Consider the following 27270-nt stretch of genomic DNA (forward strand, 5'->3'; position numbering starts at 1 on the left):
TCAGTTGTGTCTGTCTCTTTGCGGCCCCGGGAGATCCAACCAGTCCATTCTGGAGGAGATCAATCCTGGGTGTTCATTGGAAGGACTGATGCTAAAGCTGAAACTCCAATACTTTGGCTACCTTATGCAACGAGTTGACTCACTGGAAAAGAGTCTGATGCTAGGAGGGATTGGGGTGGGAGGAGACGGAGACGACAGAGAATGAGATGGCTGGATGGCATCACCGACTCGATGGATATGAGTTTGAATGAATTCTGGGAGCTGGTGATGGACAGGGAGGCCTGGCGTGCTGTGATTCATGGGGTCGCAAAGAGTCAGACACGACTGAGCGTCTGAACTGAACTGAACTGAACTGAACTGAAACCGTAGCATGCCAGGCCTCCCTGTCCATCACCAGCTGCCGGAGTCTACCCAAACCCATGTTCATTGAGTTGGTGATGCCATCCAACCATCTCATCCTCTGTTGTCCCCATCTCCTCCTGCCCTCAATCTTTCCCAGCATCAGGGTCTTTTCAAATGAGTCAGCTCTTCACATCAGGTGGCCTAAGTATTGGGGTTTCAGCTTCAACATCAGTCCTTCCAGTGAACACCTAGGACTGATTTCCTTTAGGATGGACTGGATAGATCTTGCAGTCCAAGGGGCTCTCAAGAGTCTTCTCCAACACCACAGTTCAACAGCATCAATTCTTTAGCACTCAGCTTTCTTTACAGTCCGGCTCTCACATCCATACATGATTACTGGAAAAACCGTGGCCTTGACTAGATAGACCTTTGTAGACAAAATAATGTCTCTGCTTTTTAATATGCTGTCTAGGTTGATCATAACTTTCCTTCCAAGGAGTGTCTTTTAATTTCATGGCTGGAGTCACCATCTGCAGTGATTTTGGAGCCCCCAAAAATAAAGTCAGCCACTGTTTCCCCATCTATTTGCCATGAAGTGATGGGACCGGATGCCATGATCTTAGTTTTCTGAATGTTGAAGTTTAAGCCAACCTTTTCACTCTCCTCTTTCACTTTCATCAAGAGGCTTTTGAGTTCCTCTTCACTTTCTGCCATAAGGGTGGTGTCATCTGCATATCTGAGGTTATTGATATTTCTCCCGGCAATCTTGATTCCAGCTTGTGCTTCCTCCAGCCCAGCGTTCCTCATGATGTACTCTGCATATAAGTTAAATAAGCAGGGTGACAGTATATAGCCTTGACATACTCATTTTCCTATTATCTTAAATTCTAAAACAAACCATTTTTTATGGCTTGTATTTAATTCATTCTACTGAAAAAAAATTAAATCTCAAATGAAGTCAGAGAGCTGATACCTGGATTAAATGACCTTCCCATGGAAGGATTCTGCTAAACCACCGTTTGGTGTGATGCTGTTGACAATCATGAGGAAGAACCCATGAAACAACATCTCTGTGTTTCCTTAAGGAATGTTGAGGATGCTCTTCATTACATAAGTATAGGATTAGGTAATGTGAATTCCCAAGGATGAATTTCCTTCTGAAATTTCCAAGAGCAATTTGGATGTTAACACTATGAATTCAGGGTCTGGTCATGTCTCCTATTCTTCTTTGACTGCTGAAAGGCTTAGCATCTCAGGGTCCTCCCTGTCAAGTATATACAACTTCATGAATATATATTTTTGTTTACCAGTCTCATTACAGGTTTGAATTGACTTTCCTACCCTTCAGTTCAGTTCAGTTCAGTTCAGTCGCTCAGTCGTGTCCAACTCTCCGCGACCCCATGAATCACAGCACGCCAGGCCTCCCTGTCCATCACCAACTCCCGGAGTTCAGTCAAACTCATGTCCACAGAGTCGGTGATGCCACCCAGCCATCTCATTCTCCGTCGTCCCCTTCTCCTCCCGCCCCCAACCTTTCCCAGCATCAGAGTCTTTTCCAGTGAGTCAACTCGTCGCATGAGGTGGCCAAAGTATTGCAGTTTCAGCTTTAGCATCAGTCCCTCCAATGAACACCCAGGATTGATCTCCCTTAGAATGGACTGGTTGGATCTCCTTGCAGTATAAGGGACTCTCAAGAGTCTTCTCCAACACACCACAGTTCAAAAGCATCGATTCTTCGGCCCTTACTTTTCCTTTAACTTATATATTTTTTGCAATATTAAATGCATATTTTTAAAACCATTTTAATATTTTTTGGAACAAAGTGGGTATGTACAAAATCATTTGATTATTGCCTCAAACAATGCAAATCAGTGAATAACCATGTTTCAGGAATGAAATTATACAATTATATATTTACTTTTGTTTATAAACATTATCAAGACCTGGAAAATTAGATTTCAGTACAATTCTGTCTCTAGATCCAAATGAACAATATACAAAAACAGTGGAGACCACTATTGTAATTTCTGAGAAAGACTGCACCCTGTACCCTCATTTGTTTAGACAAGAAATTTTTCAAAAGTAAAATCACTCTCCTTCAATATTGTGTAGATTTCAGGGACCTGATAAATGGGCTGTTTATTCATTGTCTCTGTGGTACCCCACAGTGGATTATCCATAGCAACAGTCCTTTTCAAACTTAATAAGACCAACTCTGTATTTATTAGGGAAATAATACCACTGGGTTAAACAAACTGACTGTTGGTTCTGTGTATTTACTCTCTTTCAAAGAGATCTGCTAAACCTTCAGTGTATCCCATGTTGCAGATGATTAGGCAAGCTGAATTGGTATGACTCTGTGATTCTGAATATGCCATTTTTGTGGTGTGTATAGAGTCAAATAATAAAGATGATGAGCAAATAAAGCTTCAGACATAAAGTACTATTTTGTGTGTTGAGAACAGGACAAAATTCTTCTCTGTATACCAGAAATCAGAGCTATATTATGATAAATATTACCACTCCCAGTCTATAGAGGATAAATAGAATATTTAATTTTGGCGGAGGAAAACATATTTCAGTTTTTCTTGCCTCTAGAAATTACATTGATGTGGAATCTATAAGGCCCTTCCTCAGAAAAAAGATAATTGCAGAATTATAGAGATTTTCATAAGAGAATAGATTCTTTTTAAAGACTTTGAATTGCTGTTGAAATGTAAATTAAACCTTTGATCTGTTCACATCACTTGTTGAGAAATGAAGTAGTATTTAAAAACACAAAATGTTGAGTTCATGTAATCCAATATCCTTATTTTACAGCCACGAATGCTTTTAGAATTGCTAAAAAAGCCTAGTGTCTCTCATCCCAAATGTCCCTGGACAATATTAAAAAAAAATTAACTATAACTTCTGGCCTATAAAGTATACTAATGGAAATACAATAAACTTCTACAGGAGTGCATTTATTAATAATTCCATTTGGTTTTTGTCTTTTTATATACAGTAGAAAGCACATTTTTTTATTAGATTTTTACATAGATTAGTAGTGGGGCTCTGCATTTATGAATTGGTTGAGCCTGTTTTGATAAAATCTTTGCTGTGTTTAATATGTTTTTCTTAAAGTTTTTTTGTAATTTTAATATTTAAATTATTTTTCTTTATATTCACAGATTCTGGAACTTTTCAAAGCCTGACCCTCTTCTTGAAACAGTGGAACATCATACAGAATTTACTTGTGGTTTAGATTTAAGTCTTCAGAGTCCTACTCAGGTAATGGATCAATCTCTTCATATTTTTTCCTACCCATACAGTTTACAAATAGCTCTACATGTGGCATGCATTGCTTTTATGAACAAAATTCTTGCCTTTAGGGCAAGATAAAGTACATTTACTTAAGAAACCTGACCTTTTTCACTATGTAAACTTGAGCATTTGAAATACTAGGGAAGAAGAGGTATCCAGAAACTTGACATACTTTTCTCCTCTCGAAGGGTTAACTTTGCTGAGAGGAAAAGGAAACTTCCCCCAAATTATTGTGCCTAATTTGTAGCCCTCTTCCAATGGAAGGGTAACAGGAGAAGAATGGAGTGAGGAAGGATCGACCCCAGAGGTTGATGGAAGTCAAGAGTGTGTGGTCCTGGATTCAGCTGTCCGCTGAGCAGTCGCGATGACGGGCATGTCATTTCCCTCTCAGAACTGGCACCTCCTCATGTCATGTCGGAAGAGAGGCTCCGCATGGGGAACGAAGTAGAGGAGAATGGTTACTGTTTTAGTTACCAAACTTCATATTTTCCCCTTTTTGTTCTCTTGAGGACTTTTTTGAATTTTAAATATTCTTCAGATTTTTAATAAAGCAGTTTCAGTTTTGGAAATTGTAAACTCAGATCTGAAACACTTGACTACGTTAAGTGATAAGATACTTTAATAATGCAGGCTATGTGAAAATACTATCATATTACTGAAACAAAATAATATGTGGAAATTCTACTGTATGACTAAGAAGTTTTGCATTTATGATAACTTTTAGAAGTTAAACACAAAGCAAATTCTGTTTCTCTTTACTGTGTTCTTAAGTTTAAATGAATACATGGGTTTCTTTTTATCTTAGAAATTCAAGACATAATTCTGAGTTTAAAATATTCTCATTGTATGTTAAAATATTCTCATTAGCATTAGAATAATTGTTTGAAAATGACTTAGTAGCATCTAAGAAGAGAAATTGAAATGGTATGATCCTTAATGTAAACACAATGTGCTTTAAATATACTAGTTCCTTTTCTGAGAAAAACATTTATCATAGAAGCTGTTTTTAATACAATAATCATACCTGTTTGCTATCCCAGTTTATAAAAATGTTGTAATGTGCCTATTGAAGCATGACAATACCCAAAAAGGGACCCTAAATTAGATATTTTCCTTCTCATATGTTTCTGTTGACCCATCTCTACAATCCCCAACCTGTGGCCTGAGGCAGTACTTGTGCATCCATGATGCATGGCAACTCCTCATCCAGATCTTGGAGAGTGCCAGATGTTAAATTGGTGTTTTCACTTTCTTCAGATAAATAAATTCCTGCATCATATAGTAGTTCTATTTTTAAATTTTTGAGGAATCTTCATTTTTTCCCCCATCGTGGCTGTAGCAATTTACATTCCCACCAACAATATATAAAGTTTCACTTTTCTCCACATCCTCGCCAATACTTATTGTTTCTTGTCTTTTTGTTAAGAGCTGATCTCACAGGTGTGAGGTAATAGCTTATTGTGGTTTTGATTTGCATTTCCCTAATAGTTAGTGACGTTGAGCACCATTTCATGTATTATACCTGTTGGCCATCTGTATGACTTCTTTGGAAAAATGTCTATTCATGTCTTCTGCCCATTTCTTCATCAGATTATTTATTTTTTGTGCTAAGTTATATGAGTTATTTACATATTTTGGATAGTAACCTCTTATCAGATATATGGCTTGCAAACATAGTCTCCCACTCAGTAGATTATCTTCCTTTTTGATAATTTCCTTCACTGGACAAAATCTTTAGTCTGATGTAGTCCCACTTGTGGAGAAGGCAATGGCACTCCACTCCAGTACTCTTGCCTGGAAAATCCCATGGGCGGAGGAGCCTAGTAGGCTGCAGTCCATGGGGTCGTGAAGAGTAGGACACCACTGAGTGACTTCACTTTCACTTTTCACTTTCATGCATTGGAGAAGGAAATGGCAGCCCACTCCAGTGTTCTTGCCTGGAGAATCCTAGGGACGGGGGAGCCTGGTGGGCTGCCATCTCTGGGGTCGCACAGAGTCAGACGCGACTGAAGCGACTTAGCAGCAGCAGCAGTCCCACTTGATTTTTTTTCGCTTTTATTGCCTTTGCTTTTGGAGTTAGAGCCAAAAAATTATTACTAGGATCAGTTTCAAGGAGCTTACTGCCTATGTTTTCTTCTAGGAGTTTTATAGTTTCAGGTCTTACATTCAAATCTTTAATCCATTTTCATTTTTGTTTATGCTGTAAGATAGTGGTCCAGTTTCATTCTTACTGCACGTGGCTGTCCAGTGATTTGTGTTTTTAAAGATCATTCTGGCTATTGTGGGAGAACAAACCATAGGTATGACTAGAGATGTAAAGATGGAAAGATTCAGAATAAATTGCTAGGTGTTTCATATGATTTAACATCTTCATTGATTAGTTTATACTTTTCTTCTCCCTATAAATTTATCTTTTTCGCTTTATTTTATTTATATTCTGTCTTGGACTTTAAACTTTCCTTTCAAACTCAGTTTTTTTAAAACCAACTTTTTTTTTAAAAGAGCATATCTAAAATCATCACATTTTAATGCAAGCATTTGTTTTATTTATATTATTCCGTTCCGTTTCCGTTCTGTCGCTCAGTCGTGTCCAACTCTTTGCGACCCCGTGGACTGTAGCCTACCAGACTTCTCTGTCCATGGGATTCTCCAGGCCAAGAATACTGGAGTGGGTTACCGTTTCCTTCTCCAGGGGATCTTCGTGACCCAGGGATCGATCCCAGGTCTCCCGCATTGGAGGCAGATGCTTTAACCTCTGAGCCACCAGGGAAGCCCTATTTATATTATTAATGCATAGTTTTACCAAGTAACATTAAACTCCTTTCTAGGGGAAATAACGGAGAAGGCAATGGCAAGCCACTCCAGTACTCTTGCCTAGAAAATCCCATGGATGGAGGAGCCTGGTAGGCTGCAGTCCGTGGGGTCACTAAGGGTCAGACACGACTGAGCGACTTCACTTTCACTTTTCACTTTCACACACTGGAGAAAGAAATGGCAACCCACTCCAGTGTTCTTGCCTGGAGAATCCCAGGGACGGGGGAGCCTGGTGGGCTTCTGTCTATGGGGTCACACAGTGTCGGACACGACTGAAGTGACTTAGCAGCAGCAGCAGCAGCAGGGGAAATAAACATCAAGTTCTTAGTTCATCTCCCTGTCTTTCTCTCACTTATCTCAGTTATCTTTTGCTATATAACAACAATTTTCTTTGCTTACAATTAATTCTGTGATTCAACAATTTACACCAGACTCAGCCAAGTAGTTCCTTTATTGATCTCACCTGGGGTCACTCATGTGACTCCAGTCATCTAGTGATTTAACCAGGGCTCTGTGATCTAGGATGCCCTCACACAAATACATAGAGCATAGCACTGGTTTTCTTCTGAGCCATGTGTCTCCAGGTGAGTCCAGGCTTCTTTACCGAACAGTTGTAGATTTCCAGAAGGGTGATAGCCAGGTGTCTTCAGGACTAGAGTTCAAAGTCACACAACATTCTTTCTGTTGCAAAGTAAGTTACAAGGCCAGGTCAGATTCAGAGTGACAGAGAGACTCCACCTCTTGTTGGGAGTAGATGCAAAGAATTTGTAACCATTTTGAATCTACCACATTAACATTTTGTTGGTAGTTTGAGTTATTTTTAACATATCAGTTCAGTTCAGTCGGTCAGTCGTGTCCGACTCTTTGCGACCCCATGAATCACAGCATGCCAGGCCTCCCTGTCCATATTCTCATATATATGTTTTTGAGATTACTGATTGCATGTTAATTTAATTTCACTCTTTGTTCATAGTTTATTCTCTTAGAAAGTAGTTTTCTCTCACCTCTTAGAGAGTACCTTTCAATCTTCTTTCAAAAACTTGTCATCTCTTGTGTTGATTCTAACAGCTATGAGACTTTGCTGACGTACTTTTGGGCTTCTATGCTTTAATATATTCCCTGTTTTAAAAGAGATTTTTCTTGTATTTGTAATTTTCTTTTTAGCTTCTCCCTTCATAGAGATCTGAAAAATGAGATCCAAAGACATTCTTGTATTATAACCTCCTTTCTTTTTGACTGAGTGTAAGGTCTTGTCTTTAAAAGTTTAAAACTTGACAAATAAGTGTCTGGGGTCATTCTCTAAGGATAATTGCTAAGAAATACTCCATGCCCTCTTGTTAACCAGGCTGAAATCATCTTTCACTTCAGAACATTTTTCTTTGAATTTTTTCCCTCTGATCTTGATTTGTATAGTCCTGGCATTTTCTCTTTTCTGTCTTACCCTTATTATTTCTAAATTGGAAACCTTTTTTCTGTTTTTAGGCTGTGATTCTAGACCTGTAAGGTATGTCCATTGGTATAATTGGAATTTTCTGTATTAGTGTATTTTTAGAATCCCTGACTGTCTCTTCGGTATCAGTTCTGCTCACTGATGTTTAGTTTAGTATTTATAAGCTGTGTATAGGTTTATGTATCGTTACGCATTTGGGAAATAGTTATTTCTGTTTTAAAAAGCAGACATTACTAGTTCATTCCAAGATACCTCATCTGTGTGTTTAATAAATATATTATTTTTCCTTTGATGAAATTGAGAAGTTATATTTAGAAGAAAGGATAAAGATGATCCATGGTTTTGCCACTCTAGAAAGAATCTGTGTTATACCATATTAACTTGTTTCTTTTCAGCCTTTTTCCAGGAATTTTTATTTGAAGTGTAATACATACATTGGAAAACACACGTATTTTAAGTGTGTAATTCAGTAAGTTACCAAGAAGTAGCTACACTTGTATAGCAACCATTTAGGTTAAGTATGGAACACACTACCAGCATCCCAAAAAGCCTAGTCATGCTTCCTTCCAAATCTCACCCCCTCTCTCCTTCCCAAAGGTAAATACTCTTCCGGTCATTTTGTGTACATGTTTTTCATTGTCGTGATTTTATCACATTTATGCATTTATCTTCTGGGACTCCAAAATATCAGTACTTGGTAATCATAATCTTTAATGAGTGAATTTTCTAATCTATCCATGAGAGGAACATGTAGGTACTATAAAGTGTAAAAGTGAAAGCATTAGTCGCTCAGATGTGTCCCACTCTTTGTGACCCCAGGGACTGTAGCCACCAGGCTCTGTCCATGGGATTGCAGGCAGACTCTTTACTGTCTGAACCACCAGGGAAGCAAGATTTTTCCTTAAAGCAGAAGAAATTTTGTGTATTTTCATTTGGTGTCAGTGAAAGATGCTTAGATTTGGTTCTCTGTGTGTGTGTATATATATGTATAAGATATATATATATATATAGGTGTGTATATATATATATATATAATCATTATGCTGTATACCTGCAACTGATGTTAACATGTCAGTTCTATCTCAGTTAAAATAAAATAATAAAAAAAACAGAAATATTAGGCTATCATTAAAACATTCAGCTCATGTTTTGATTGAGATCCCTATTCCTACAATCATAGATACTAAGTTTAAAGGTTGACAGTAGATAAAACATTTTAAAATTCTCAGTATGAGATTGGAAAATCAGATTTTAGAAGACAACTGGCATTATTGGTAGATGGGATATACATGTCCTGTTCAGCTTTAGTCTGAGGTGGTATTTTGTGCTTCTGTCATAGACTGGCTTTAGAGTTGAAAAGAACAGGTGCCAGAAGCACCCAGTGTTCTCAGGCATTAGACTCTGTTGTTGCCTCTTTGAGGCTTTCATAACTGTGTAACATTTAACTTAAAATTGTATAACAAGTGCTTGTTTTCCCCCAGCCACAGAACCTTCCCCTGGCCCAGCTCTGCCGGATCTTGCTGTAATCCTGTTTCTCTTGCCCCCTGCACTCCATGAACAGGCCTTGCAATGAGAGGTTCTGCAGTCGTTCCCACTTTAGCCTCTGCTGTTTCTGGGTTCCCTTCCTGAATCAGTCATTCACTCTCTTACTCATTTTTCTTTCTCTAGACTATGGTGCATTGCTTCTTAAAAAACAAACAAAAATGCTGACAACACACAGCTAATTACTTTTTCAGAAGTACTTCATTTAGGCTCTTGGTCCTACTCAACTTGCCTCTGAAGTCTTTTTGATTTTCCAGCCCATTCTCCACAATATCTTCCTTCAGCCGTCTGCAACATCATTAACACTCTGAACATTTGTCCTTACCTCCTACCTTATTGTATAAATAGACAAGAATGAATGTCTTCTTTCAGTTTTATGACCTCAAAATATTTATGTTCAGCTCTGTTTTTACCCCCTTTCCATTAGGTTCCTAATTTTCTCAGTGGCTTTTTCATTCAGATCTTTGCTTCCTCAATAATCCACCGTGGGATTTTGTTTTTGTTTTAGATTTCCAGTCAGTTCTTTTCTCTATTTTCAAAACTCACTTGACCCCACTGTCTTACCTCCCTACCAGTAAATTTAGTTTCTCTTCTATTATTAGACATCAAGAATTAGTAGCTTTACTGTTGCTTTTACTTTCTCAAAGTCAACACTCTCTTTTTAGCCCCTGTACCTGTCTCCCTTTCATCATTCAATTGAAGTTAAGCCCCAAAAGGTCACCAGTAAAAGCTTCTGAAAACCAAGTTAGCCTTTTCTTGCACTTTTCTTTTTTTAGCTATATAATTTTTATAAAAGAAAAATCTTCCCCTCCTGTTGCTTTAATGTAAACCATGCTAACCAGTTGTTCCTTACTTCTTTGCTGAATATCTCCATCTCCTATGCCAGTTTCTTCCTTACCATCCTTCCAAAAGCAGATGTTCTCCAACATACAAGTGTTAGTCCTCTTCCACACCTTCTTCTTTAAGCTGGCCTTTAATTATACATCAGTGATGCTTGACCTATTTATCCAATTGCTTTTGCTGTGTGATCTCAACAGATGTTTCATTACTTTTCTTTCAATATTCCTAATATTGTATCTTGGAGCCAGACTCAAGACATGGGAAACAATCCTAGTTTTCTTGTTTCTCTTTTCACGTCTAAAATTCAGTGGGCATCAAGCTTATGGATTTTTCCTTAGCAATATTTCTGAAATGTGGGCCATACATACTCTTCTAACTCTGCTGCCTTAGATAAGCATTTATTAGTATCTCTGCCATGGATGACTGCAGTCATCTCCTAACCGGTCTCTAAGTTCTTTCCATCTTTCCATTGATTTCTCAGTGCTGCTCATTGGCAGAGCTCTGCATTATGCAAATCTGATTTTTCTTGATCCTTGACCTTAAGTATATCAATGGCCCCACTGAAGGCAAGAACAAGATGAGATTTGCCACCATTATTACTGTTAATCAACATGGTTCTAAAATTGTCACCAGTTAGTAATAGGAGAAAACAAAATGGAATGTAAAAGGTAGAAAATTTTGTCTTTGTACTTCATACAATTGTCAAGTGTTATAATCTAAGAACCTCAATTTTAAACCCATTAAAAATAATAAGAGTTCAATAAAAAGCAATAAAATATATAAAAAATGAATGCTATGTGGATACACATAATCATCAGTTAAAGAGTAAAATAGGAAAATTACTTTTACATGGCAACAACTGTGTATGTGGTATGTATGATACATAGAAGAATAAAAGTTTTTAAATGTGCAAGACTCTAGATAAAGAAAATTGTATACCTTTACTGCTGCTGCTGCTGCTGCTGCTGCTAAGTCGCTTCAGTCGTGTCCGACTCTGTGCGACCCCATAGACGGCCTCCTACCAGGCTCTGCTGTCCCTGGGATTCTCCAGGCAAGAACACTGGAGTGGGTTGCCGTTTCCTTCTCCAATATGTGAAAGTGAAAGTGAAGTTGCTCAGTCGTGTCCGACTAGTAGCGACCCCATGGACTGCAGCCCACCAGGCTCCTCTGTCTATGTGATTTTCTGGGCAAGAGTACTGGAGTGGCTTGCCATTGCCTTCTCCGATACCTTTACTAGGGGACCTTAAAAAAATGACTGGATAAAATGAACAGATACATCATGTTCTTGCAGCAGAATATCCTCTTTTTTTCTTTCGGCTATCTTTCTCATCTTATAAAAGATACTACATTTGCCTCCTAATAGGTCTTTCTCTTCTGGAACACATGGTCGTTCCTGTGACTGCTCTTTAAGGACTCTGACCATTAACTGTCTGCCATACTAGTTACGTACTAGTTTTAATTTACAAATCAACATAGTTAAATTGTCCTTTTCATCACGTCCTCTCAGAAACCTTTCAACAGGCAGCCTATTACCTCCAGAATAGTCTGAACTATTAATCTTACTTTCAAGATTCAATGTAATCTGTATTGCTCTCTGATTTAACTTCCCACTATCCTATGTAATCTCCCTATTTTATACCAATTATATTTTATTATTTGCCATCTCCATGTGTTTGCCACTTTTCCCTCTCTGTCCTCCACTTCTGCTTGTGCAAAGTATTTCTGCCTTTCCAAGTCCTGGCCAAGGTCTTCTCTCCCTTCTCTCCTTTCCCTTTTTTTGCTTCAGTAAATATTTGAGTGCCAGCCCATTGCCAGAAGTTACATAAACCGCCTGATATGTAGGTACTGAATAAATGTTGAATGAGTGAACAAGTGGAAGAGTGAAAAGACCCTTTTTTGGTATACTAGTCAACACTTTTCTCACCTTTACTTAAACCCCATACTGATTAGCATAATAAACCACATTCTTCTCTGCAGTCACTGCCTTTGGGAAGCTGATTGAGTAAATAAGACATGTTTTCTTCAGTCTGTCGTTTAATACGTTGCAACTGCGCTGCTTTTTAAAATTTAGAGTTGACTCTTTGTGATTTCTTTCATTTTCTTTACATCCTTCTGCTTATTTCTCTTGTCCATTTTTGTTAAAGAGACATAATTATCTGTATATGTCATACAGATAATTATAATGGATTAAACAAATTTCCCAAGGGCAAAAACAACTGTGCACAAAATTGAGAGGAAAGAGTATAATGATAAATAAGAAATGGAAAACTTGTCAGTAAAGTATACCTTTTATTGGGTCTTTGTTATATTAACAGCTGTATTAAATCAGTTGAAATAAATTACCTTATCAATGGCATGTGTAAACATTTTAATAAAATGGAGAACATTGATAAACTAGAAATATAGATCATTTCTAAATTACACATGTATATAAAGTCTGATATTTTTATTATAATGTTTTCCAAAATTTGCATTTATAGGATCATTATTACTGATGATGCTTTATAACGAGTCTCGCTTGATCCATCAGTGATAAATATTTATTATAAACTCCTTATTGACTGAATTTGTTTCTCTAATATCCTTGGGTCTACTGTGGAACTTAGCCCAGTACTTTCCACATAGAAAATGGTAAAATATTTAATACAGTTGCTCTTAAGCATTCCACATATGATGTCATGATGTATATGCTATAGCTGAATTCAGAAATTAATAGGCTTTTTTGATAGATAATAAGTTTCTATTCTGTTTTTCAAGAATGCTTCCTTATATGTTTTAAAGAAATTGACATGCTAGGATAGTATCAAGAAATTTATATTTCTAATTAATGTGCTTACTCTTAAAATTGGAAATATCAAATGCACTGTTCAAAGTAAAATTGAAGTAACAAAAAGTAGACGTTTGTATGGGCTCTTACCTTACTGGTTATTTTTCACTACCCTAGAAGATAGGAGCTTTTAAAAATAATAATGAAAAGGATTAATCTTTTCTTCCAATTTTACATTAAACAAATATAAAATATTCTAACAAACCATTTTTCTTGTAATGTTGATAATTTTCATTCTGAGTTTTATTGAAAAGGTTGGTGTTTTGATCTCAGATTAAAGGAAGTTTAGAGGACATAGGGATGAAATGTACAACCATGGGAGCTTGCAAGGTAAGAAATAGTTTTCCACTTGAATATCCTTGGGCAGAAGATGCAGAGCCTGGAGGGTCAGCCTACGCTCTGGTGTCCACATGCACACTCACCTTCAGAGGAGAGGGTCAAACAAGGTAGGCCTTGGCAGCCAGCCTTCAGAAACCCTAGACGGGAGTCAGGAGTCAGAAAAAGCCTCTCTTAAAAGATTAAGGGTTTTATCAGAGGACTTATAATGCAGTTTAGTTGCCTTTAAGCTAGAACTTTTTAGTTCCTCATTTATTCTTTCTTTGTTGCTGATGTATAGTTGATTTACAACATTGTGTTAGTTTCAGGTGTATAGCATAGTGGTTCAGTATTTTTGCAGATTATATCCTCTTATAGGTTATTATAAGATAGTGGGTATAATTCCCAGATTCTGCCAAGACACATAATCAATGACTCTAAAAAAAAATCCTGTTTAGGTGTACTTGTACAAAAGTGTTTCCATCCATGTGTGAATGTTGTTAGAAAACAGAAGCTATATTACCTAGAATACTTTCATTTTTTCCATAGTTATTGTAAAGCAAAGAGCCCAATTTATTATGCAGGTGTCGTAATATGATTAGGTTTGACACCTGAAAGATTTTGCTCCATTTGTTCCCTTTAGAACAGATATTTTAAAGTCTGTATTTACTTTATTTGGCCCTGTGTATTTATCTGTAAACTGTTCTAACCCATTTAGAACTCACCAGGGTATAAATCTAAAATAAAATAAGTAACATAAAAATACTGTTATTTACCATAGTTTAAATGAGTAATAGAATTTTCTAATGTGTTCAAGTAGAAATTCTGGATTCTTGCTTATGGAGAATCAGGTCTGGAAGCTACATAAGCTTTTGGTTAAGAATGCTTCAGGTGTAAGACTAGTGATTTTCTTTAAAGATAGTTCAGTGTTTCTTCTTCCTTAGTTCTCCTCACAACTCACTGTCTTCCCATCACATATCAACCTACCAGATTTGAAACTTAGATTCTAAATAAAAATGGAAAAATATGGCACAAGGTGTTCTCCACTTTATTAGTGGCAAATTAACCTCTTCTTTTTCCTCAAGATCGGAAGAGAAATCTTCCTTTAAAAGATTTTTTTCAATAATGCTAAGTTTCCTTTTAGTTGATAACCAAAAATTTTTGCATGTAAAGTACTTCCTCAGAGCTCCAGGTTAGTGCACAGGACAAAAGCCCAGTTAATTGATAGAGAGTAAACCTTCTGTGGTGTTGGAGAAGACTCTTGAGAGTCCCTTGGACTGCAAGGAGATCCAACCAGTCTGTTCTAAAGGAGATCAATCCTGGGTGTTCATTGGAAGGACTGATGCTAAAGCTGAAACTCCAATACTTTGGCCACCTCATGCGAAGAGTTGACTTACTGGAAAAGACTCTGATGCTGGGAAAGGTTGGGGGCGGGAGGAGACGGGGACGGCAGAGAATGAGATGGCTGGATGGCATCACCGACTCTGCGGACATGAGTTTGAGTGAACTCCGGGAGTTGGTGATGGACAGGGAGGCCTGGCGTGCTGTGATTCATGGGGTCGCGGAGAGTCGGACACAACTGAGCGACTGAACTGAACTGAACTGAAACCTTCTGTACCATGGGTTCCCCATCCACAGATTTTCAGTTCAGTTCAGTCGTTCAGTTGTGTCTGACTCTATGTGACCCCATGGACTGTAGCCTGCCAGCCTTCTCTATGGGATTTTCCAGGAAGAATACTGGAGTGAGTTGCTGTTTCCTACTCCAGGGGATCTTCCTGACCCAGGGATTGAACCCACGTCTCTTGCATCTCTTGCCCTGGCAGGCGGATTCTTCACCTGGGAAGCTATTCTAATGTACGCCAAAGCTTGAGACCACTGCCCAGTAGAAATGCCTCTAGGAAACTAAAGTTTAACAGTGTGCTTTTCTCTCATTTGAGGGTTGAGATGTTTATTTTTAAAAGAGCTGTATGAAGAATGACTTTTTATCTCTTTTAAATCTACTCTTTGGGCATTATATTGCTTTTTGTAACAGGGGTCTATTATAGATTTCTCTTATCATCAAGTTCTAGAAAAAAACTTTATCTCCCCTGATGAAGTGGTAAATTCATCATATTTGTGTATCTTATATTATTGTTTGCCTTTTTCACCTTTGCTGCCAGAATGTGTAGATAGAGCTCAATTTCATGCCCCATTTTAGCAATTATTCTTAGCCTCCTTTTTCTAGATAATTATCAGCTCCTTATTCCCATTTCATGTTTGTTCTTTTAATGAAATGGCTTTTCTGTGGCCATATTCAAGGATAATTTTCAATATGGAAGCCATGGCTCTTGTACAAGTATATTACGAATGTGTGTCAGAGTCCTTTTGTAACTTGTGAAGAATTTTGCAGCTAGCTCAAAGGAACCAAAGATCAAACACATATAGGCAGCTGATGAATGTGAAAATGAATCTACTAATAGGTGCAGAACTAGTCAGTATCCATGGGCAGTAACACTTACTGATTAGCATCATCTCTCAGGAGACAGGACAAGGCATCGATTGTGTCTCTATAGGACAGCCTTCATTTGCAATTTTAATGGCTGAGAATCATTTGATTACTATCAGTTTTCTATAACTTTAGAGTTGTAAAATAATCCAGTCAGAGCCAGTGGAAGGCATAAGACCCCTATAGATTCCAGTAATCCTGTGAGGCTCTAGAACAATGCCAGCATTCCACTGAAAGAACACCTAGCAGTCTATCTGCTGATTGCAATCTTTCACAGTTTTTCCTGACAGCAAGGTAATGGGCAAAGAAATGAGTCCTTATATAGGAGCCTGAACCAGAGAAAGAGGATCTTCAGTAGATGAGAAAGGAGATATCCTGTTATTGTCTTCTTATTCTCTGTCGTGAGTCTGGCCTTGAAGGAGTCTTCATGTCCAGGAGTGAATTCCTGGGGATGGGAGGGAAAGATGGCTTTGCCATGGAGAAGCGGGATGGGGGCTGGAAAAGATTCCTTGCTGTATTTGACAAGCTACTGCAATGGGTGCATCTCATCCAGTAAAAAAGAGTATTTATTACCATGTCATCTGGTTTACTTATTTTTTGGTCTTTCTGTTAACCCTAATTTTTAGCAAAGTCTTTTAGGCTGGCTTCAGATAGGTAGCATGGGACATTAAGAAAAAGCCCTGTTTACCCTAATTTATAGAACTAAGGGGAAAGCAGTCCCTTCAAGGCCATTGGGGTTGTGATGGTAATTAATGAGCGCCCCACTGCGGACCCCCAGCGACCTCATGGTCACCTTTCTTTATCAGGAAGTCTCGTCTCTACATTGCCTCTCTTAGAGAAACTGGAGCCTTGTTGTTAGTTTAGTAAAGTGCTTTTCTTTCTTACCTTATTATTTTTTTTTTACTTGTTAGCCTTTTAAAGTTCACAGCACTTGATGTTGTTTTATTTAGTCACTCAGTTCTATCTCTTTTGTGACCCCATGTAGGCCACCAGGCTTCTTTGTCCCATGGATTTTCCAGGGAAGAATACCGGGATGGGTTGCCATTTTCCTCTGCAGGGGATCCTCCAGACCCAGGGATTGAACTTGTGTCTCCTGCATTAGCAAGGAGGAGGATTCTTTACCACTGCAGTCAGTTCAGTTCAGTCGCTCAGTCATGTCCGACTCTTTGCGACCCCATGAATTACAGCACGCCAGGCCTCCCTGTCCATCACCAACTCCCGGGGTTCACTCAAACTCATGTTCATCGTGTCGGTGATGCCATCCAGCCATCTCATTCTCTGTCGTCCCCTTCTCCTCCCGACCCCAATCCCTCCCAGCATCAGAGTCTTTTCCAGTGAGTCAGCTCGTTGCATGAGGTGGCCAAAGTATTGGAGTTTCAGCTTTAGCATCAGTCCTTCCAATGAACACCCAGGATTGATCTGTAGAATGGACTGGTTGGATCTCCTTGCAGTCCAAGGGACTCTCAAGAGTCTTCTCCAGCACCACAGTTCAAAAGCATCAATTCTTCGATGATCAGCTTTCTTCACAGTCCAACTCTCACATCCATACATGACCATGGGAAAAACCATAGCCTTGACTAGACAGACCTTTGTTGGCAAAGTAATGTCTCTGCTTTTTAATATGCTATCTAGGTTGGTCATAACTTTCCTTCCAAGGAGTAAGCGTCTTTTAATTTCATGGCTGCAGTCAGCATCCGCAGTGATTTTGGAGCCCAAAAAAATAAAGTCTGACACTGTTTCCACTGTTTCTCCATCTGTTTCCCATGAAGTGATGGGACCAGATGCCATGATCTTTGTTTTCTGAATGTTGAGCTTCAAGCCAACCTTTTCACTCTCCTCTGCACTAGATGGGGTTTAATGAAATAGTTAATTTTAATTAATTAATTAGTTAATGGGTAAAGAGTGTTTGCATTAATTTGAATCAGTCTATTCATGTGTCAATGTATGGATGTGAGAGTTGTACTGTGAAGAAGGCTGATCGCCGAAGAATTGATACTTTTGAACTGTGGTGTTGGAGAAGACTCTTGAGAGTCCCTTGGACTGCAAGGAGATCCAACCAGTCCATTCTAAAGGAGATCAGTCCTGGTTGTTCATTGGAAGGACTGATGCTAAAGCTAAAACTCCAATATTTTGGCCACCTCATGTGAAGAGTTGACTCATTGGAAAAGACCCTGATGCTGGGAGGGATTGGGGGCAGGAGGAGAAGGGGATGACAGAGAATGAGATGGCTAGATGGCATCACCGACTCGATGGACATGAGTTTGCATGAACTCTGGGAGTTGGTGATGGACAAGGAGGCCTGGCGTGCTGTGATTCATGGGGTCGCAAAGAGTCGGACACAACTGAGTGACTGAACTGAACTGAACTGATTCATGTGTGCTCAGTCATGTCCAACTCTTTGCAACCCCTTGGACTGTAGCCCCTAGGCCCCTCTGTCCATGGGATTTTCCAGGCAGGGATACTGGCTGTGCGTGCATGCTCACTCATGTCCAACTCTTTGCAAACCATAGACTATAGTCTACCAGGCCCCTCTGTCCATGGGATTTTCTAGGCAACAATACTGGAATGTGTTGCCATTTCCTTCTCCAGAGGATCTTCCCGACCCAGGGCTCAAACCCATGTCTCGTGCATCTCTTGCATTGGGAAATGAATTCTTTAACACTCATGCAACCTGGGAAGCCCTTAATCTAGTCATGATTCTGTATCCTTGCGATTTTAGGTCTTTCTCATGTTATCAATTAGTTTAGTTTATAGAGTTATGAACATTTGCTGATTCAGTGGTCTTGGCTTTTATATATATATATAAAAGTTCTCAGTAGGTAAGAAGCTGGATTGAAGAGTGCTGAATAAGGATTCAGAAACATAAGTTCTAAGATACGTTATGTTAGAAACTTAAGTCTCATTTCTCTGATTCTCTTTTCTGTAGCAGTTAACACAACATACATAAATGAGACAAATAAATTTATGTAATTGTTGTGTTTTGGGGTATAAAAATTTACAGTTGCAGGATTAGGCAGATAATGAGTATTGATCAGCCTTTTGTGAGGCTACGGCTTTCAGTGGACAGACTCAGCAGTGTGAGGTTCTGGTTCCACTTCTGCTGCTGTAGTGTGAGTATGAGAAAAAGTTAAGCTCTGCAGTCTTAATCTATAAAACTCATTCTTTGAGCTAATCTTTATTGAATCATTGTTAAGTTATAGCACAACATGGTCCATGCCCTCAAAGAGCTGGAAACACTTGTTAATAAATAAGCACAGCTAATATAGGAACAGTGAATGACTGCACAGAGGAGGTAATGCTTAAATGGATTCTTCTGCAGAGAGGTGTCATCTCCAGGAAAAGCAAGATAAGGGCCAGAGAGGAAGGGAGGGAGAAAGGTTATTCAGGGGAGGGGATCAGTGAGAGGACACGAGCACCAAGGCATGAACAAGATGCCAGGATTTGAGTGTGTGAGCCTGGTGCACTGAGAAAAGAAGTAGGTAGCAACCAAATTTTGAAGAGTCTGGTTTTTAATGCTTAAATTTAAAAAGTTTGACTAACAGGTCTCTAATGCTTTCTCTAGCTTGGATTCTGAGCTGAGATATTGTTAGTGAATGATAAGGAGTTAATATGTCCTGATTGGGCTTACCTTGTGACTCAGCTGGAAAAATCCGCCTGCAATGCAGAAGACCTATGTTCAATCCCTGGGTTGGGACGATCCCCTGGAGAAGGGAAAGGCTACCCACTCCAGCATTCTGGCCTGGAGAATTCCATGGACTGTATAGTCCATTGGGATTCCAAAGAGTCGGACACGACTGAGCAACTTTCACTTTACTTCATGTTCTGATTAATCTGCAGTTCCTGTATTCTATAGTGACAGCCAGGTAATTTGATTGACCAAGACTTTGAGTTCCCTTGTGTAACTTTCAGCCTTTGCAACCATTAAAGGATGGGAAATACAGTGCAAGTAACTTTGGTCAAATCCCTCTCTTGCTGCTTCATCCTTAACGTTACTGTCTACATTTTTTCATTTCCTTCTCTTCTGGAAAATTTCCAATGTATAGAAAGTAAACAATAGGATAATACAATTCCATTATCCAGATTTGACAATTACCAACATTCTTGCTTTGTTTATTCTTCTACTCATGTCCTCATTCAATTTTTATTATTGTCATTATTATTCTTACTGTTTCTAGGTGTCGTTTTTGTACATTGAAATGTACAAATCTTATATATAGGTTTTTGACAAACAGATACACTTGTGTAATCTACATTTCATCTCAATACAAAATAATTGCATCTTCCTTTCAAATTTCCTTGTACTCCTTTCTGGACTCTCCCTAGCCCCGTATCTCCCTCCAGTTGAAAAGACGAAACAACCGTTTCCTTAATTTTTTACTTTGCTTTAGATTAGTTTTGCCTGTTTCAGAACCTAGATGACAGCGTCTCCTGTATGTGCTCTTGTGTCTTTCACTCGCTCACCGTCAGTGAGATTCATCCATGTTGCTGGCTCCACCACCAGTAGTTCCCTCCGTCGTGTTGCTTAGCATCATTCTGCTATTTGAATTTACTAGTTTGTCAGCTATTCTTTTGTATGTGTTATGCTTGTTTCCAGTTGTGTGCTATTGTGAATGAGGTTGCTAAGGACATCCTTATATACACTGTTTTGTAAAAATGTTTTCAGTTCTGTTGGGAAGCCCCTCTAGGAGTGAAATCACTCGGTGTATGTTTAACTTTATAAGAAACAGCCAGTTTTCCACAGTGGTTATACCAACACAGACTTCCCAGGTGGCACTAGTGGTAAAGAACAACCGGTGTGCCAGGGCAGGAAACATAAGAGACACAGGTTCCATCCCTGGGTTGGGAAGATCCCCTGGAGGAGGGCATGGCAATCTACTCCAGTATTCTTGCCTGGAGAATCCCATGGACAGAGGAGCCTTGCGGGCTACAGTCCATAGGGTTGCAAAGAGTTGGACACACATGTGAGAGTTACAGCTCCTCTGCATCCCTTCTAACATTTGTTGTTGTCTGTCTATAATTTGGGGCCTTCCCTGGTAGTTCAGCTGGTAAAGAATCTGCCTGCAATGCAGGAGACCCCAGTTTGATTCCTGGGTCGGGAGAAGGGATAGGCTGCCGACTCCAGTATTCTTGGGCTTCCGTGGTGGCTCAGATGGTAAAGAATCCATCTGCAGTGTGAGAGACCTGGGTTCGATCCCTGGGTTGGGAAGATCCCCTGGAGGAGGGCATAACAACACACTCAAGTATTCTTGCCTGGAGAATCCACATGGACAGAGGATCCTGGCAGGCTACAGTCCATGGGGTCACAAAGAGTCAGACACAACTGAATGACTAAGCACAGCACAGCACATCTTTAATTTTAGCCTTTTTTGTGTGTATGTAGTGGTATCTCACTGTGGTTTTATTTGCATTTCCATGATGCCTAATGATATTGGAATGTTTTTATGTGCTTATTGATCATTTATATATTTTTTATCTGTTAACAAAGTCTATTGTTCATTTTTAATTGGGTTGTCTTTATTACTGAGTTACAGTAATTCTTAATATATTCTGGATACAGATTCTTTGCCAGATGTCTATTTTGTGAATATTTTCTCCCACTCTGTGTTTTGCTTATTCAGTTTCTTAGCGGTGTCTTTGAACGATCAAAAGTTTTATTTGATTGAGTCTATTATCTAATCTTTGTGGTTATTACTTCTTGTTTAAGAAATCTTTGCTTGCCCTCAGATTGAGACTATATGTCTCCTGTGTTTTCTTCTAAAAGCTTTATACCATTAGCTTTTATATTTCAGTCTGTGATCCATCCATCTTAAATGAACTTTTGTTTTATGGTGTGAAGTTGGGGTTTAATTCTTATTTTTTCCATCTGGCCATCCAGTTCTGGCATCATTTGTTGAAGAGACTTTTCTTTCCCTATTGGATTGTTTTGGAACATTTGTTAAAAAGTAGCTGTCCAAGTGTTGGGTCTGTACCAGAGCTGTGTTCTGTTCCTTTGATCTGTTTGTATATTCTTATTCCAGTATTGCACTGTCTTGACTGCTTTTGTTTTATGATTAGTCTCGACTCCAGTAGTGTAAACAGTACAACTCTGTTGTTCTTTTTCAAAATTTTGGTGGCTATTCTAGAGCCTCTGTCTTTCTACATAAACTAAAAGTCATCTTCTACATTTTTATTAAAAACCTTGCTGGGATTATGAATTTTTTATAAATCATTTAGGGGGAAAATTAACTTTCTAATAAATATCGAACCCATGAACATGGTATCTTTTCCGTTTATTTGGGCCATCTTTAATTTCTCTCAGCTGCATTTTAGGGTGGATGTTTTGCATACCTTTTGTTAAATGTGTTTCTAAGTATTTTGTTATTTGATGCTATTCTAAGTGAATTTTTAATTTGCAGTTTAAAATTTTTCTCTTGTTGGTATACAGAAATACAGTTGATTTTATACCCTGAGATATTGCTATACTTACCAATTTTTTAACACACATTTTTGAGCAACCTGAACTATCTTCCTTCGTGTTTTTATGTGACTTTTTAGACTTGAATGTCTATGTCTACCCGATATCTGCCCCTCAAGAGGGCCAGTGTGAATGCAATGGCATTTGTGAAATCTTCTGACACTTTCCCAGCTAGAGTCAAAGAATTGCTTCCCTGAGAGTCTATTAGAGCACTTTCCACTTTTGGTTTTGAATGAGCCATTCTTTGAAGGCAAGCACTATGCTTTTCCTTCTTTTTTATCCCCATAATAGCTGGTATAGTGTCTTGGTTCACAGTTTAGGAATGTACCTTTTCAACATTTATCTCAGGACCCGTAGGGAATTATGTAGCTCTGGTGGGAAACCCTTACAGGCAACTTCAGTCAGTTGGAAACAAGCCCCAAAGTGTATCTTAAAAAGGAAAAATAGACTTTTTTCCAGAAACGCGTTCCTCTGTTCCTCCTATTTAAAGATCTGTTCGGTGGTGGATGATCTACTTACACTCCAAGTGACTTAGGCTTTTTTCTCCCAATTTTGAACGTTTGTGGATTGTTTCTTCTCACTTCCTTTTTGTTTTCCAGGTGGCTGACTGTGCTTGGGATGAAACAATAAAGATATATGATCCTGTTTGTCTTACCATGCTGACTTGAGACAAACTTCTCCATTCAGAAACAAAGAAGACTGACTGAAGAACTGCTTAGCAGGAAATAAATTATTGATACTATAGATTTTATGTTTTATATACTATTCAAATTTAAATTTTAAAAATTCATTTTGAAATCAATTTTGAGGCAGCTGATAGACTTTGGCTCACTATTTAAAGCCTGCTACATAAGCCATATTTCTTAAAATCTTAAGAATAATTAAGTTATGGTGTATGGTGTATCTTGTATTATCTACTAAAATATAACCTATTATAAAATGGATTAAAATATGGGAGCTCTGTAGATTATATTGATAGTGATATATTTCACTTTTAATTTGTGATTTTTGATTTAAAATATAATGCTATTGATAAAAATCACAGTAAATGGTATCTCTTGATCATTTATGATTTTATGACACCCCTACCAAGGTTACTTTTTCTAATACAGTATATATATATATATATATATAAAACACTATATAATATAGGTACATTTATGGTTATAGTAACAGGGCTCTAATACCTGCAGATTTATTCAGCAATTATTTATTGAGCATCTGCTATGTGCTTGACACAACAAATGAGATTCTCTCAAGGACTGGTGTCCATCATACATAAGAGCGTGGGAGATTTCCTGGTGGCTCAGTGGTGAAGTATCTGCCTGCCAATGCTGGAGACTCGGGTTCAGTCCCTGGTCCAGGAAGATCCCATATGCTGCGGAGCAACTAAGTCCGTGTGCCACAACTTTTGAGCCCGTGCTCTAGAGCCTGGGAGCTACAGCTACTGAGCCCACATGCCTAGAGCCTGCGCTCTGCAACAAGAGAAGCCACCATAATTAAAAAAACCTGCACACAACTAGAGAATACCCCTACTTGCTGCAACTTTAGAGAAAAGCCTGCACAGCAACAGGACCCAGCAAGCCAAAAATAAATAAATAAAATTATTTAAAAAAAAAAAAAAGATGCTGAGAGTTAAGAGCTTACATGTATTTTACTTTTATTCAAATATTTTTAGATATACCCATGACCCTATATCTCTCTCTTCCTATTTCTCTGTAATCAGATTTTTGAAAAACTGGTCACTGGGCAAAAAGTCTTAGGTCCTACCAAGGTTTCAGGAAATTACCTTAAAACTAAGTAATGAAATACTTAGTTAATTCATAATAATAATGAAATTATTAACAATAATAATGAAATATCCTAATTAATGCCATAAACCCTCCTCACTACCTCCTTAAGTCTTGAAAAACTTTAAGATGTGATGATCCATAAAAAATTAGGTTGAAAGAGAAAAAGTAGTAGAATAGACAACTTTGTTCAAGAACAAGGGGATATATGTATACCTATGACTGATTCCCTTGTGACTCAGCTGGTAAAGAATCCGTCTGCAATGTGAGAGAGCTAGGTTCGATCCCTGGGTTGGGAAGATCCCCTGGAGAAGGTTGAAGGTTCCAGTATTCTGGCCTGGAGAATTCCATGGACTGTATAGTCCATGGGGTCGCAGAGTCAGACATGAGTGAGCAACTTTCACTTTCACATGGCTGATTCACGTTGAGGTTTGACTGAAAACAACAAAATTCTGTAAAGCAATTGTCCTTCAATTAAAAAATGAATAAATTTTTTAAAATGTTACAAATAGCCTAAGTTGTCATTAAATTTTTAACAAGTTTTTGAGAATTTTTAAAGAGAAAAATACACTTGTAGTTATCAGAACAAAAATAAAATATATGTACATTGTCTAATTTATATATTTCCCAGTTTCTGCAGAAAAACAAGACACCTTACACGACACAAAGATAAAAAAACGAAAGGAAACAAAGTGGAGCAAAGCATGGGCTTGAAAATAATATGTTTTCTAAAAATAAGTTTTAGAAAGTCTGGAAGCATAAATGGGAAGTCTGGTCAAGTACAGGATGCAGTGGCCAAGGCCTGAGGGCAAGGACTTTATCTTGACTTGGCCCTAGCACCATGCCCAGCACATTGAAAGTGTTCAGTGAATATCTGTCGAATGAATGAATGGTCTCACAGAAAGTATTAACTCTTTTTGGTCCTTAGACCAATCAGTGCTGTTTTTGAGAGGCCCCCATAGAGAGGACACTGCTTCACGTGACTGTCTTGTAAGGTGCAAGGTGCTCAAGCACATCCTTAGAGCTGGCACGATGATGAGGTCAGTTCATAAACTGCTTTTGTGTTGCTTCCCTCCGTGAGAAAGACAACTGATGCACCAAGTGTTTGCAGCTCAGTAAAAGCAGGTTCACAGTTGGTATTCTCTGTATGGGCAGAATTTATAATAGACCTTCTAAAATACCTAACCCAGATCATGTTTACAATGAAAGGAAATGACTTATTTTCCTTTTAGAATGCAAGAGATTTTATTAAAATAATTTACCATGTATCATTTGAAACAGACACTGGTAATTGAAAAACTAATATCCCTCTCGATTTTTTTCCCCCTCTGTTTTGGGGATGTTAGAGCTGTTTAGAACACTACTTCATAATACTTAGCTCAGGTGCTTGGGGCCTGTTAATCTGAAGGAGGGTGGAGGAACATTTATTCAGTGAGTTCCTTGAGCTAGGATTGTCAAGCTAGAGGGAAAGGAGCTGGATTCTATCCTGGAAGAGAATGCACAGGATTTTTGAATTCTTAGTAATTCACAAACCAAGCAGCCTCTGGACTTTGAGAGGACAGCCAGTCCTTCCCTCTAGGTCGGGAAAATCAGAATTTGTCTCCTGGCGGGTGAGTTCTTGAGTTGCATCCCCGTCTGCCTCTCCCAAGTTCCTCCTGTACCTGCAGTGAGAGCACAGCACTGAGGAGTGACTGCAGGAAAGGGGAACTCAGGTCACTGGGTATCTTCTGTGACCTGGGCATCACATGAGATGCTTTCTGTATCTTATTCCCTTTAATCTTTATGATATCCCTGTAAGGAAGCCCTCCCGTTTTCCAGACACGGAAACGCTCTCAGGGGCCATAATTGCCAGGAAGTATGGAGCTGGAATTTGACATCAGCTATGACTGGATCTGGTCCTGCCATGTAGCTTTTTTCTTAGGAATAACAGAAATTGGCCTACTGAGAAATAGGAAGTTGTGGGACTCTCTGGTAACTAGATCCTCTTCATTCCTAAGAGAATTGTTTCCAAGTCTAAACTGACAAGATTGTGTTTCCAAGTTCAAAGAGCTAAGAAACACCGTGGTCCTGGGGTTGCCCTCCTAAAGCATCTCTCATCTGGGAAGACCCAGGGTGAGGGTCAGCTATCCCTTCTGCTTTTGGCAGTGAGCACTCTCTGTGTATCTTAGCTATAATTTGGCTCGTCCAGAAATGAATTCATTAATTTCTTACTTAATAGGTCTCTTTTTTGAAAGACATAACCTTCTTTTATGTTCTTGACTTCCATACTGACTACTCCTGAATCTCCTGCTTTCCCCACCTGGGTCTCCCAATTTGACCAAATTCATCTTGCTCACTACATGGGCTCCTCCTGCATGTGCGTTTTTCATTTGTTGTCAGTACAGTCCACCCAGGAGCTCAAGCTAAAGATCCAATGCCATCCTTGCTCCTTTCCTTGTTCCCACATCTCCACTCCAAGACACATCAGATAAGTCACTAAATCTTATCCCTTTTACCCCCTAAATACTTCTCCATTCCGTCTCTTCTCCTCAATCCAAACACCACTGCCCTAGTTCAAGCCCTCATTAGCTTTTCTCTGGACAATCGCTGCAGTTTCCTAAATGATGTGTCTGTTTCAAGTTGTGTACCCTCAGAGCCATCCTTCTCAACACAGCTGCCGGAGGCTGATCTAAAATGCAATCTGATTACATCAATTTGAGTGTAAAACCTTTCTCTGCTTATAGGATTGCCTACAGGAAAAAGTTCAAGCTCACTAACCAGGCGGCCAAGGTCCTCTGGGGCTAGCCCTTGCCTCTATCTGCAGCGTTGCTTCTCTCCACACTGTCACAATTTTGTGCCCCAGGAACACTAGCGTGCTCACAAACTCCCCGTGTAAATAATGCTTCCAAAGTCACTCAGGTGATTGTTAGCCAGCTTTAGATACCATGTAGAACCCTCCACTGGCTGAGTATCCCTGAAACATGGCATCTGGCTTTCCCTGAGACTGACTGATAGAAGAGAAAGAAAATTCAACATGGAAGCCTCGGTGTTTTACACACTAATCTCCGGAGTGACGCCATCACCTCTGCTGCATCGTGTCAGTCACGGTCACTCAGACCAACTATGATA

General features: G+C 38.8%; 1 protein-coding gene across 1 annotated transcript in view; it reads left to right on the forward strand.

Moving 5' to 3' along the window:
- Window positions 1-23322, forward strand: part of PEX7 (peroxisomal biogenesis factor 7) — an 83594-nt gene extending 60272 nt beyond the window's left edge. The window contains exons 9-10 of the mRNA XM_055433132.2: window positions 3513-3612; window positions 22972-23322. Coding sequence (XP_055289107.1) covers window positions 3513-3612; window positions 22972-23040 — 169 coding nt within the window. The 3' untranslated portion in view covers window positions 23041-23322. The remainder of the gene's footprint in view (window positions 1-3512; window positions 3613-22971) is intronic.
- The last annotated feature ends 3948 nt before the right edge of the window (window positions 23323-27270 follow it).

Source organism: Moschus berezovskii, chromosome 10 (assembly GCF_049115385.1).
Source record: "Moschus berezovskii isolate FMDL1 chromosome 10, NW_MosBer_1.0, whole genome shotgun sequence".
Taxonomy (NCBI): Eukaryota; Metazoa; Chordata; class Mammalia; order Artiodactyla; family Moschidae; genus Moschus; species Moschus berezovskii.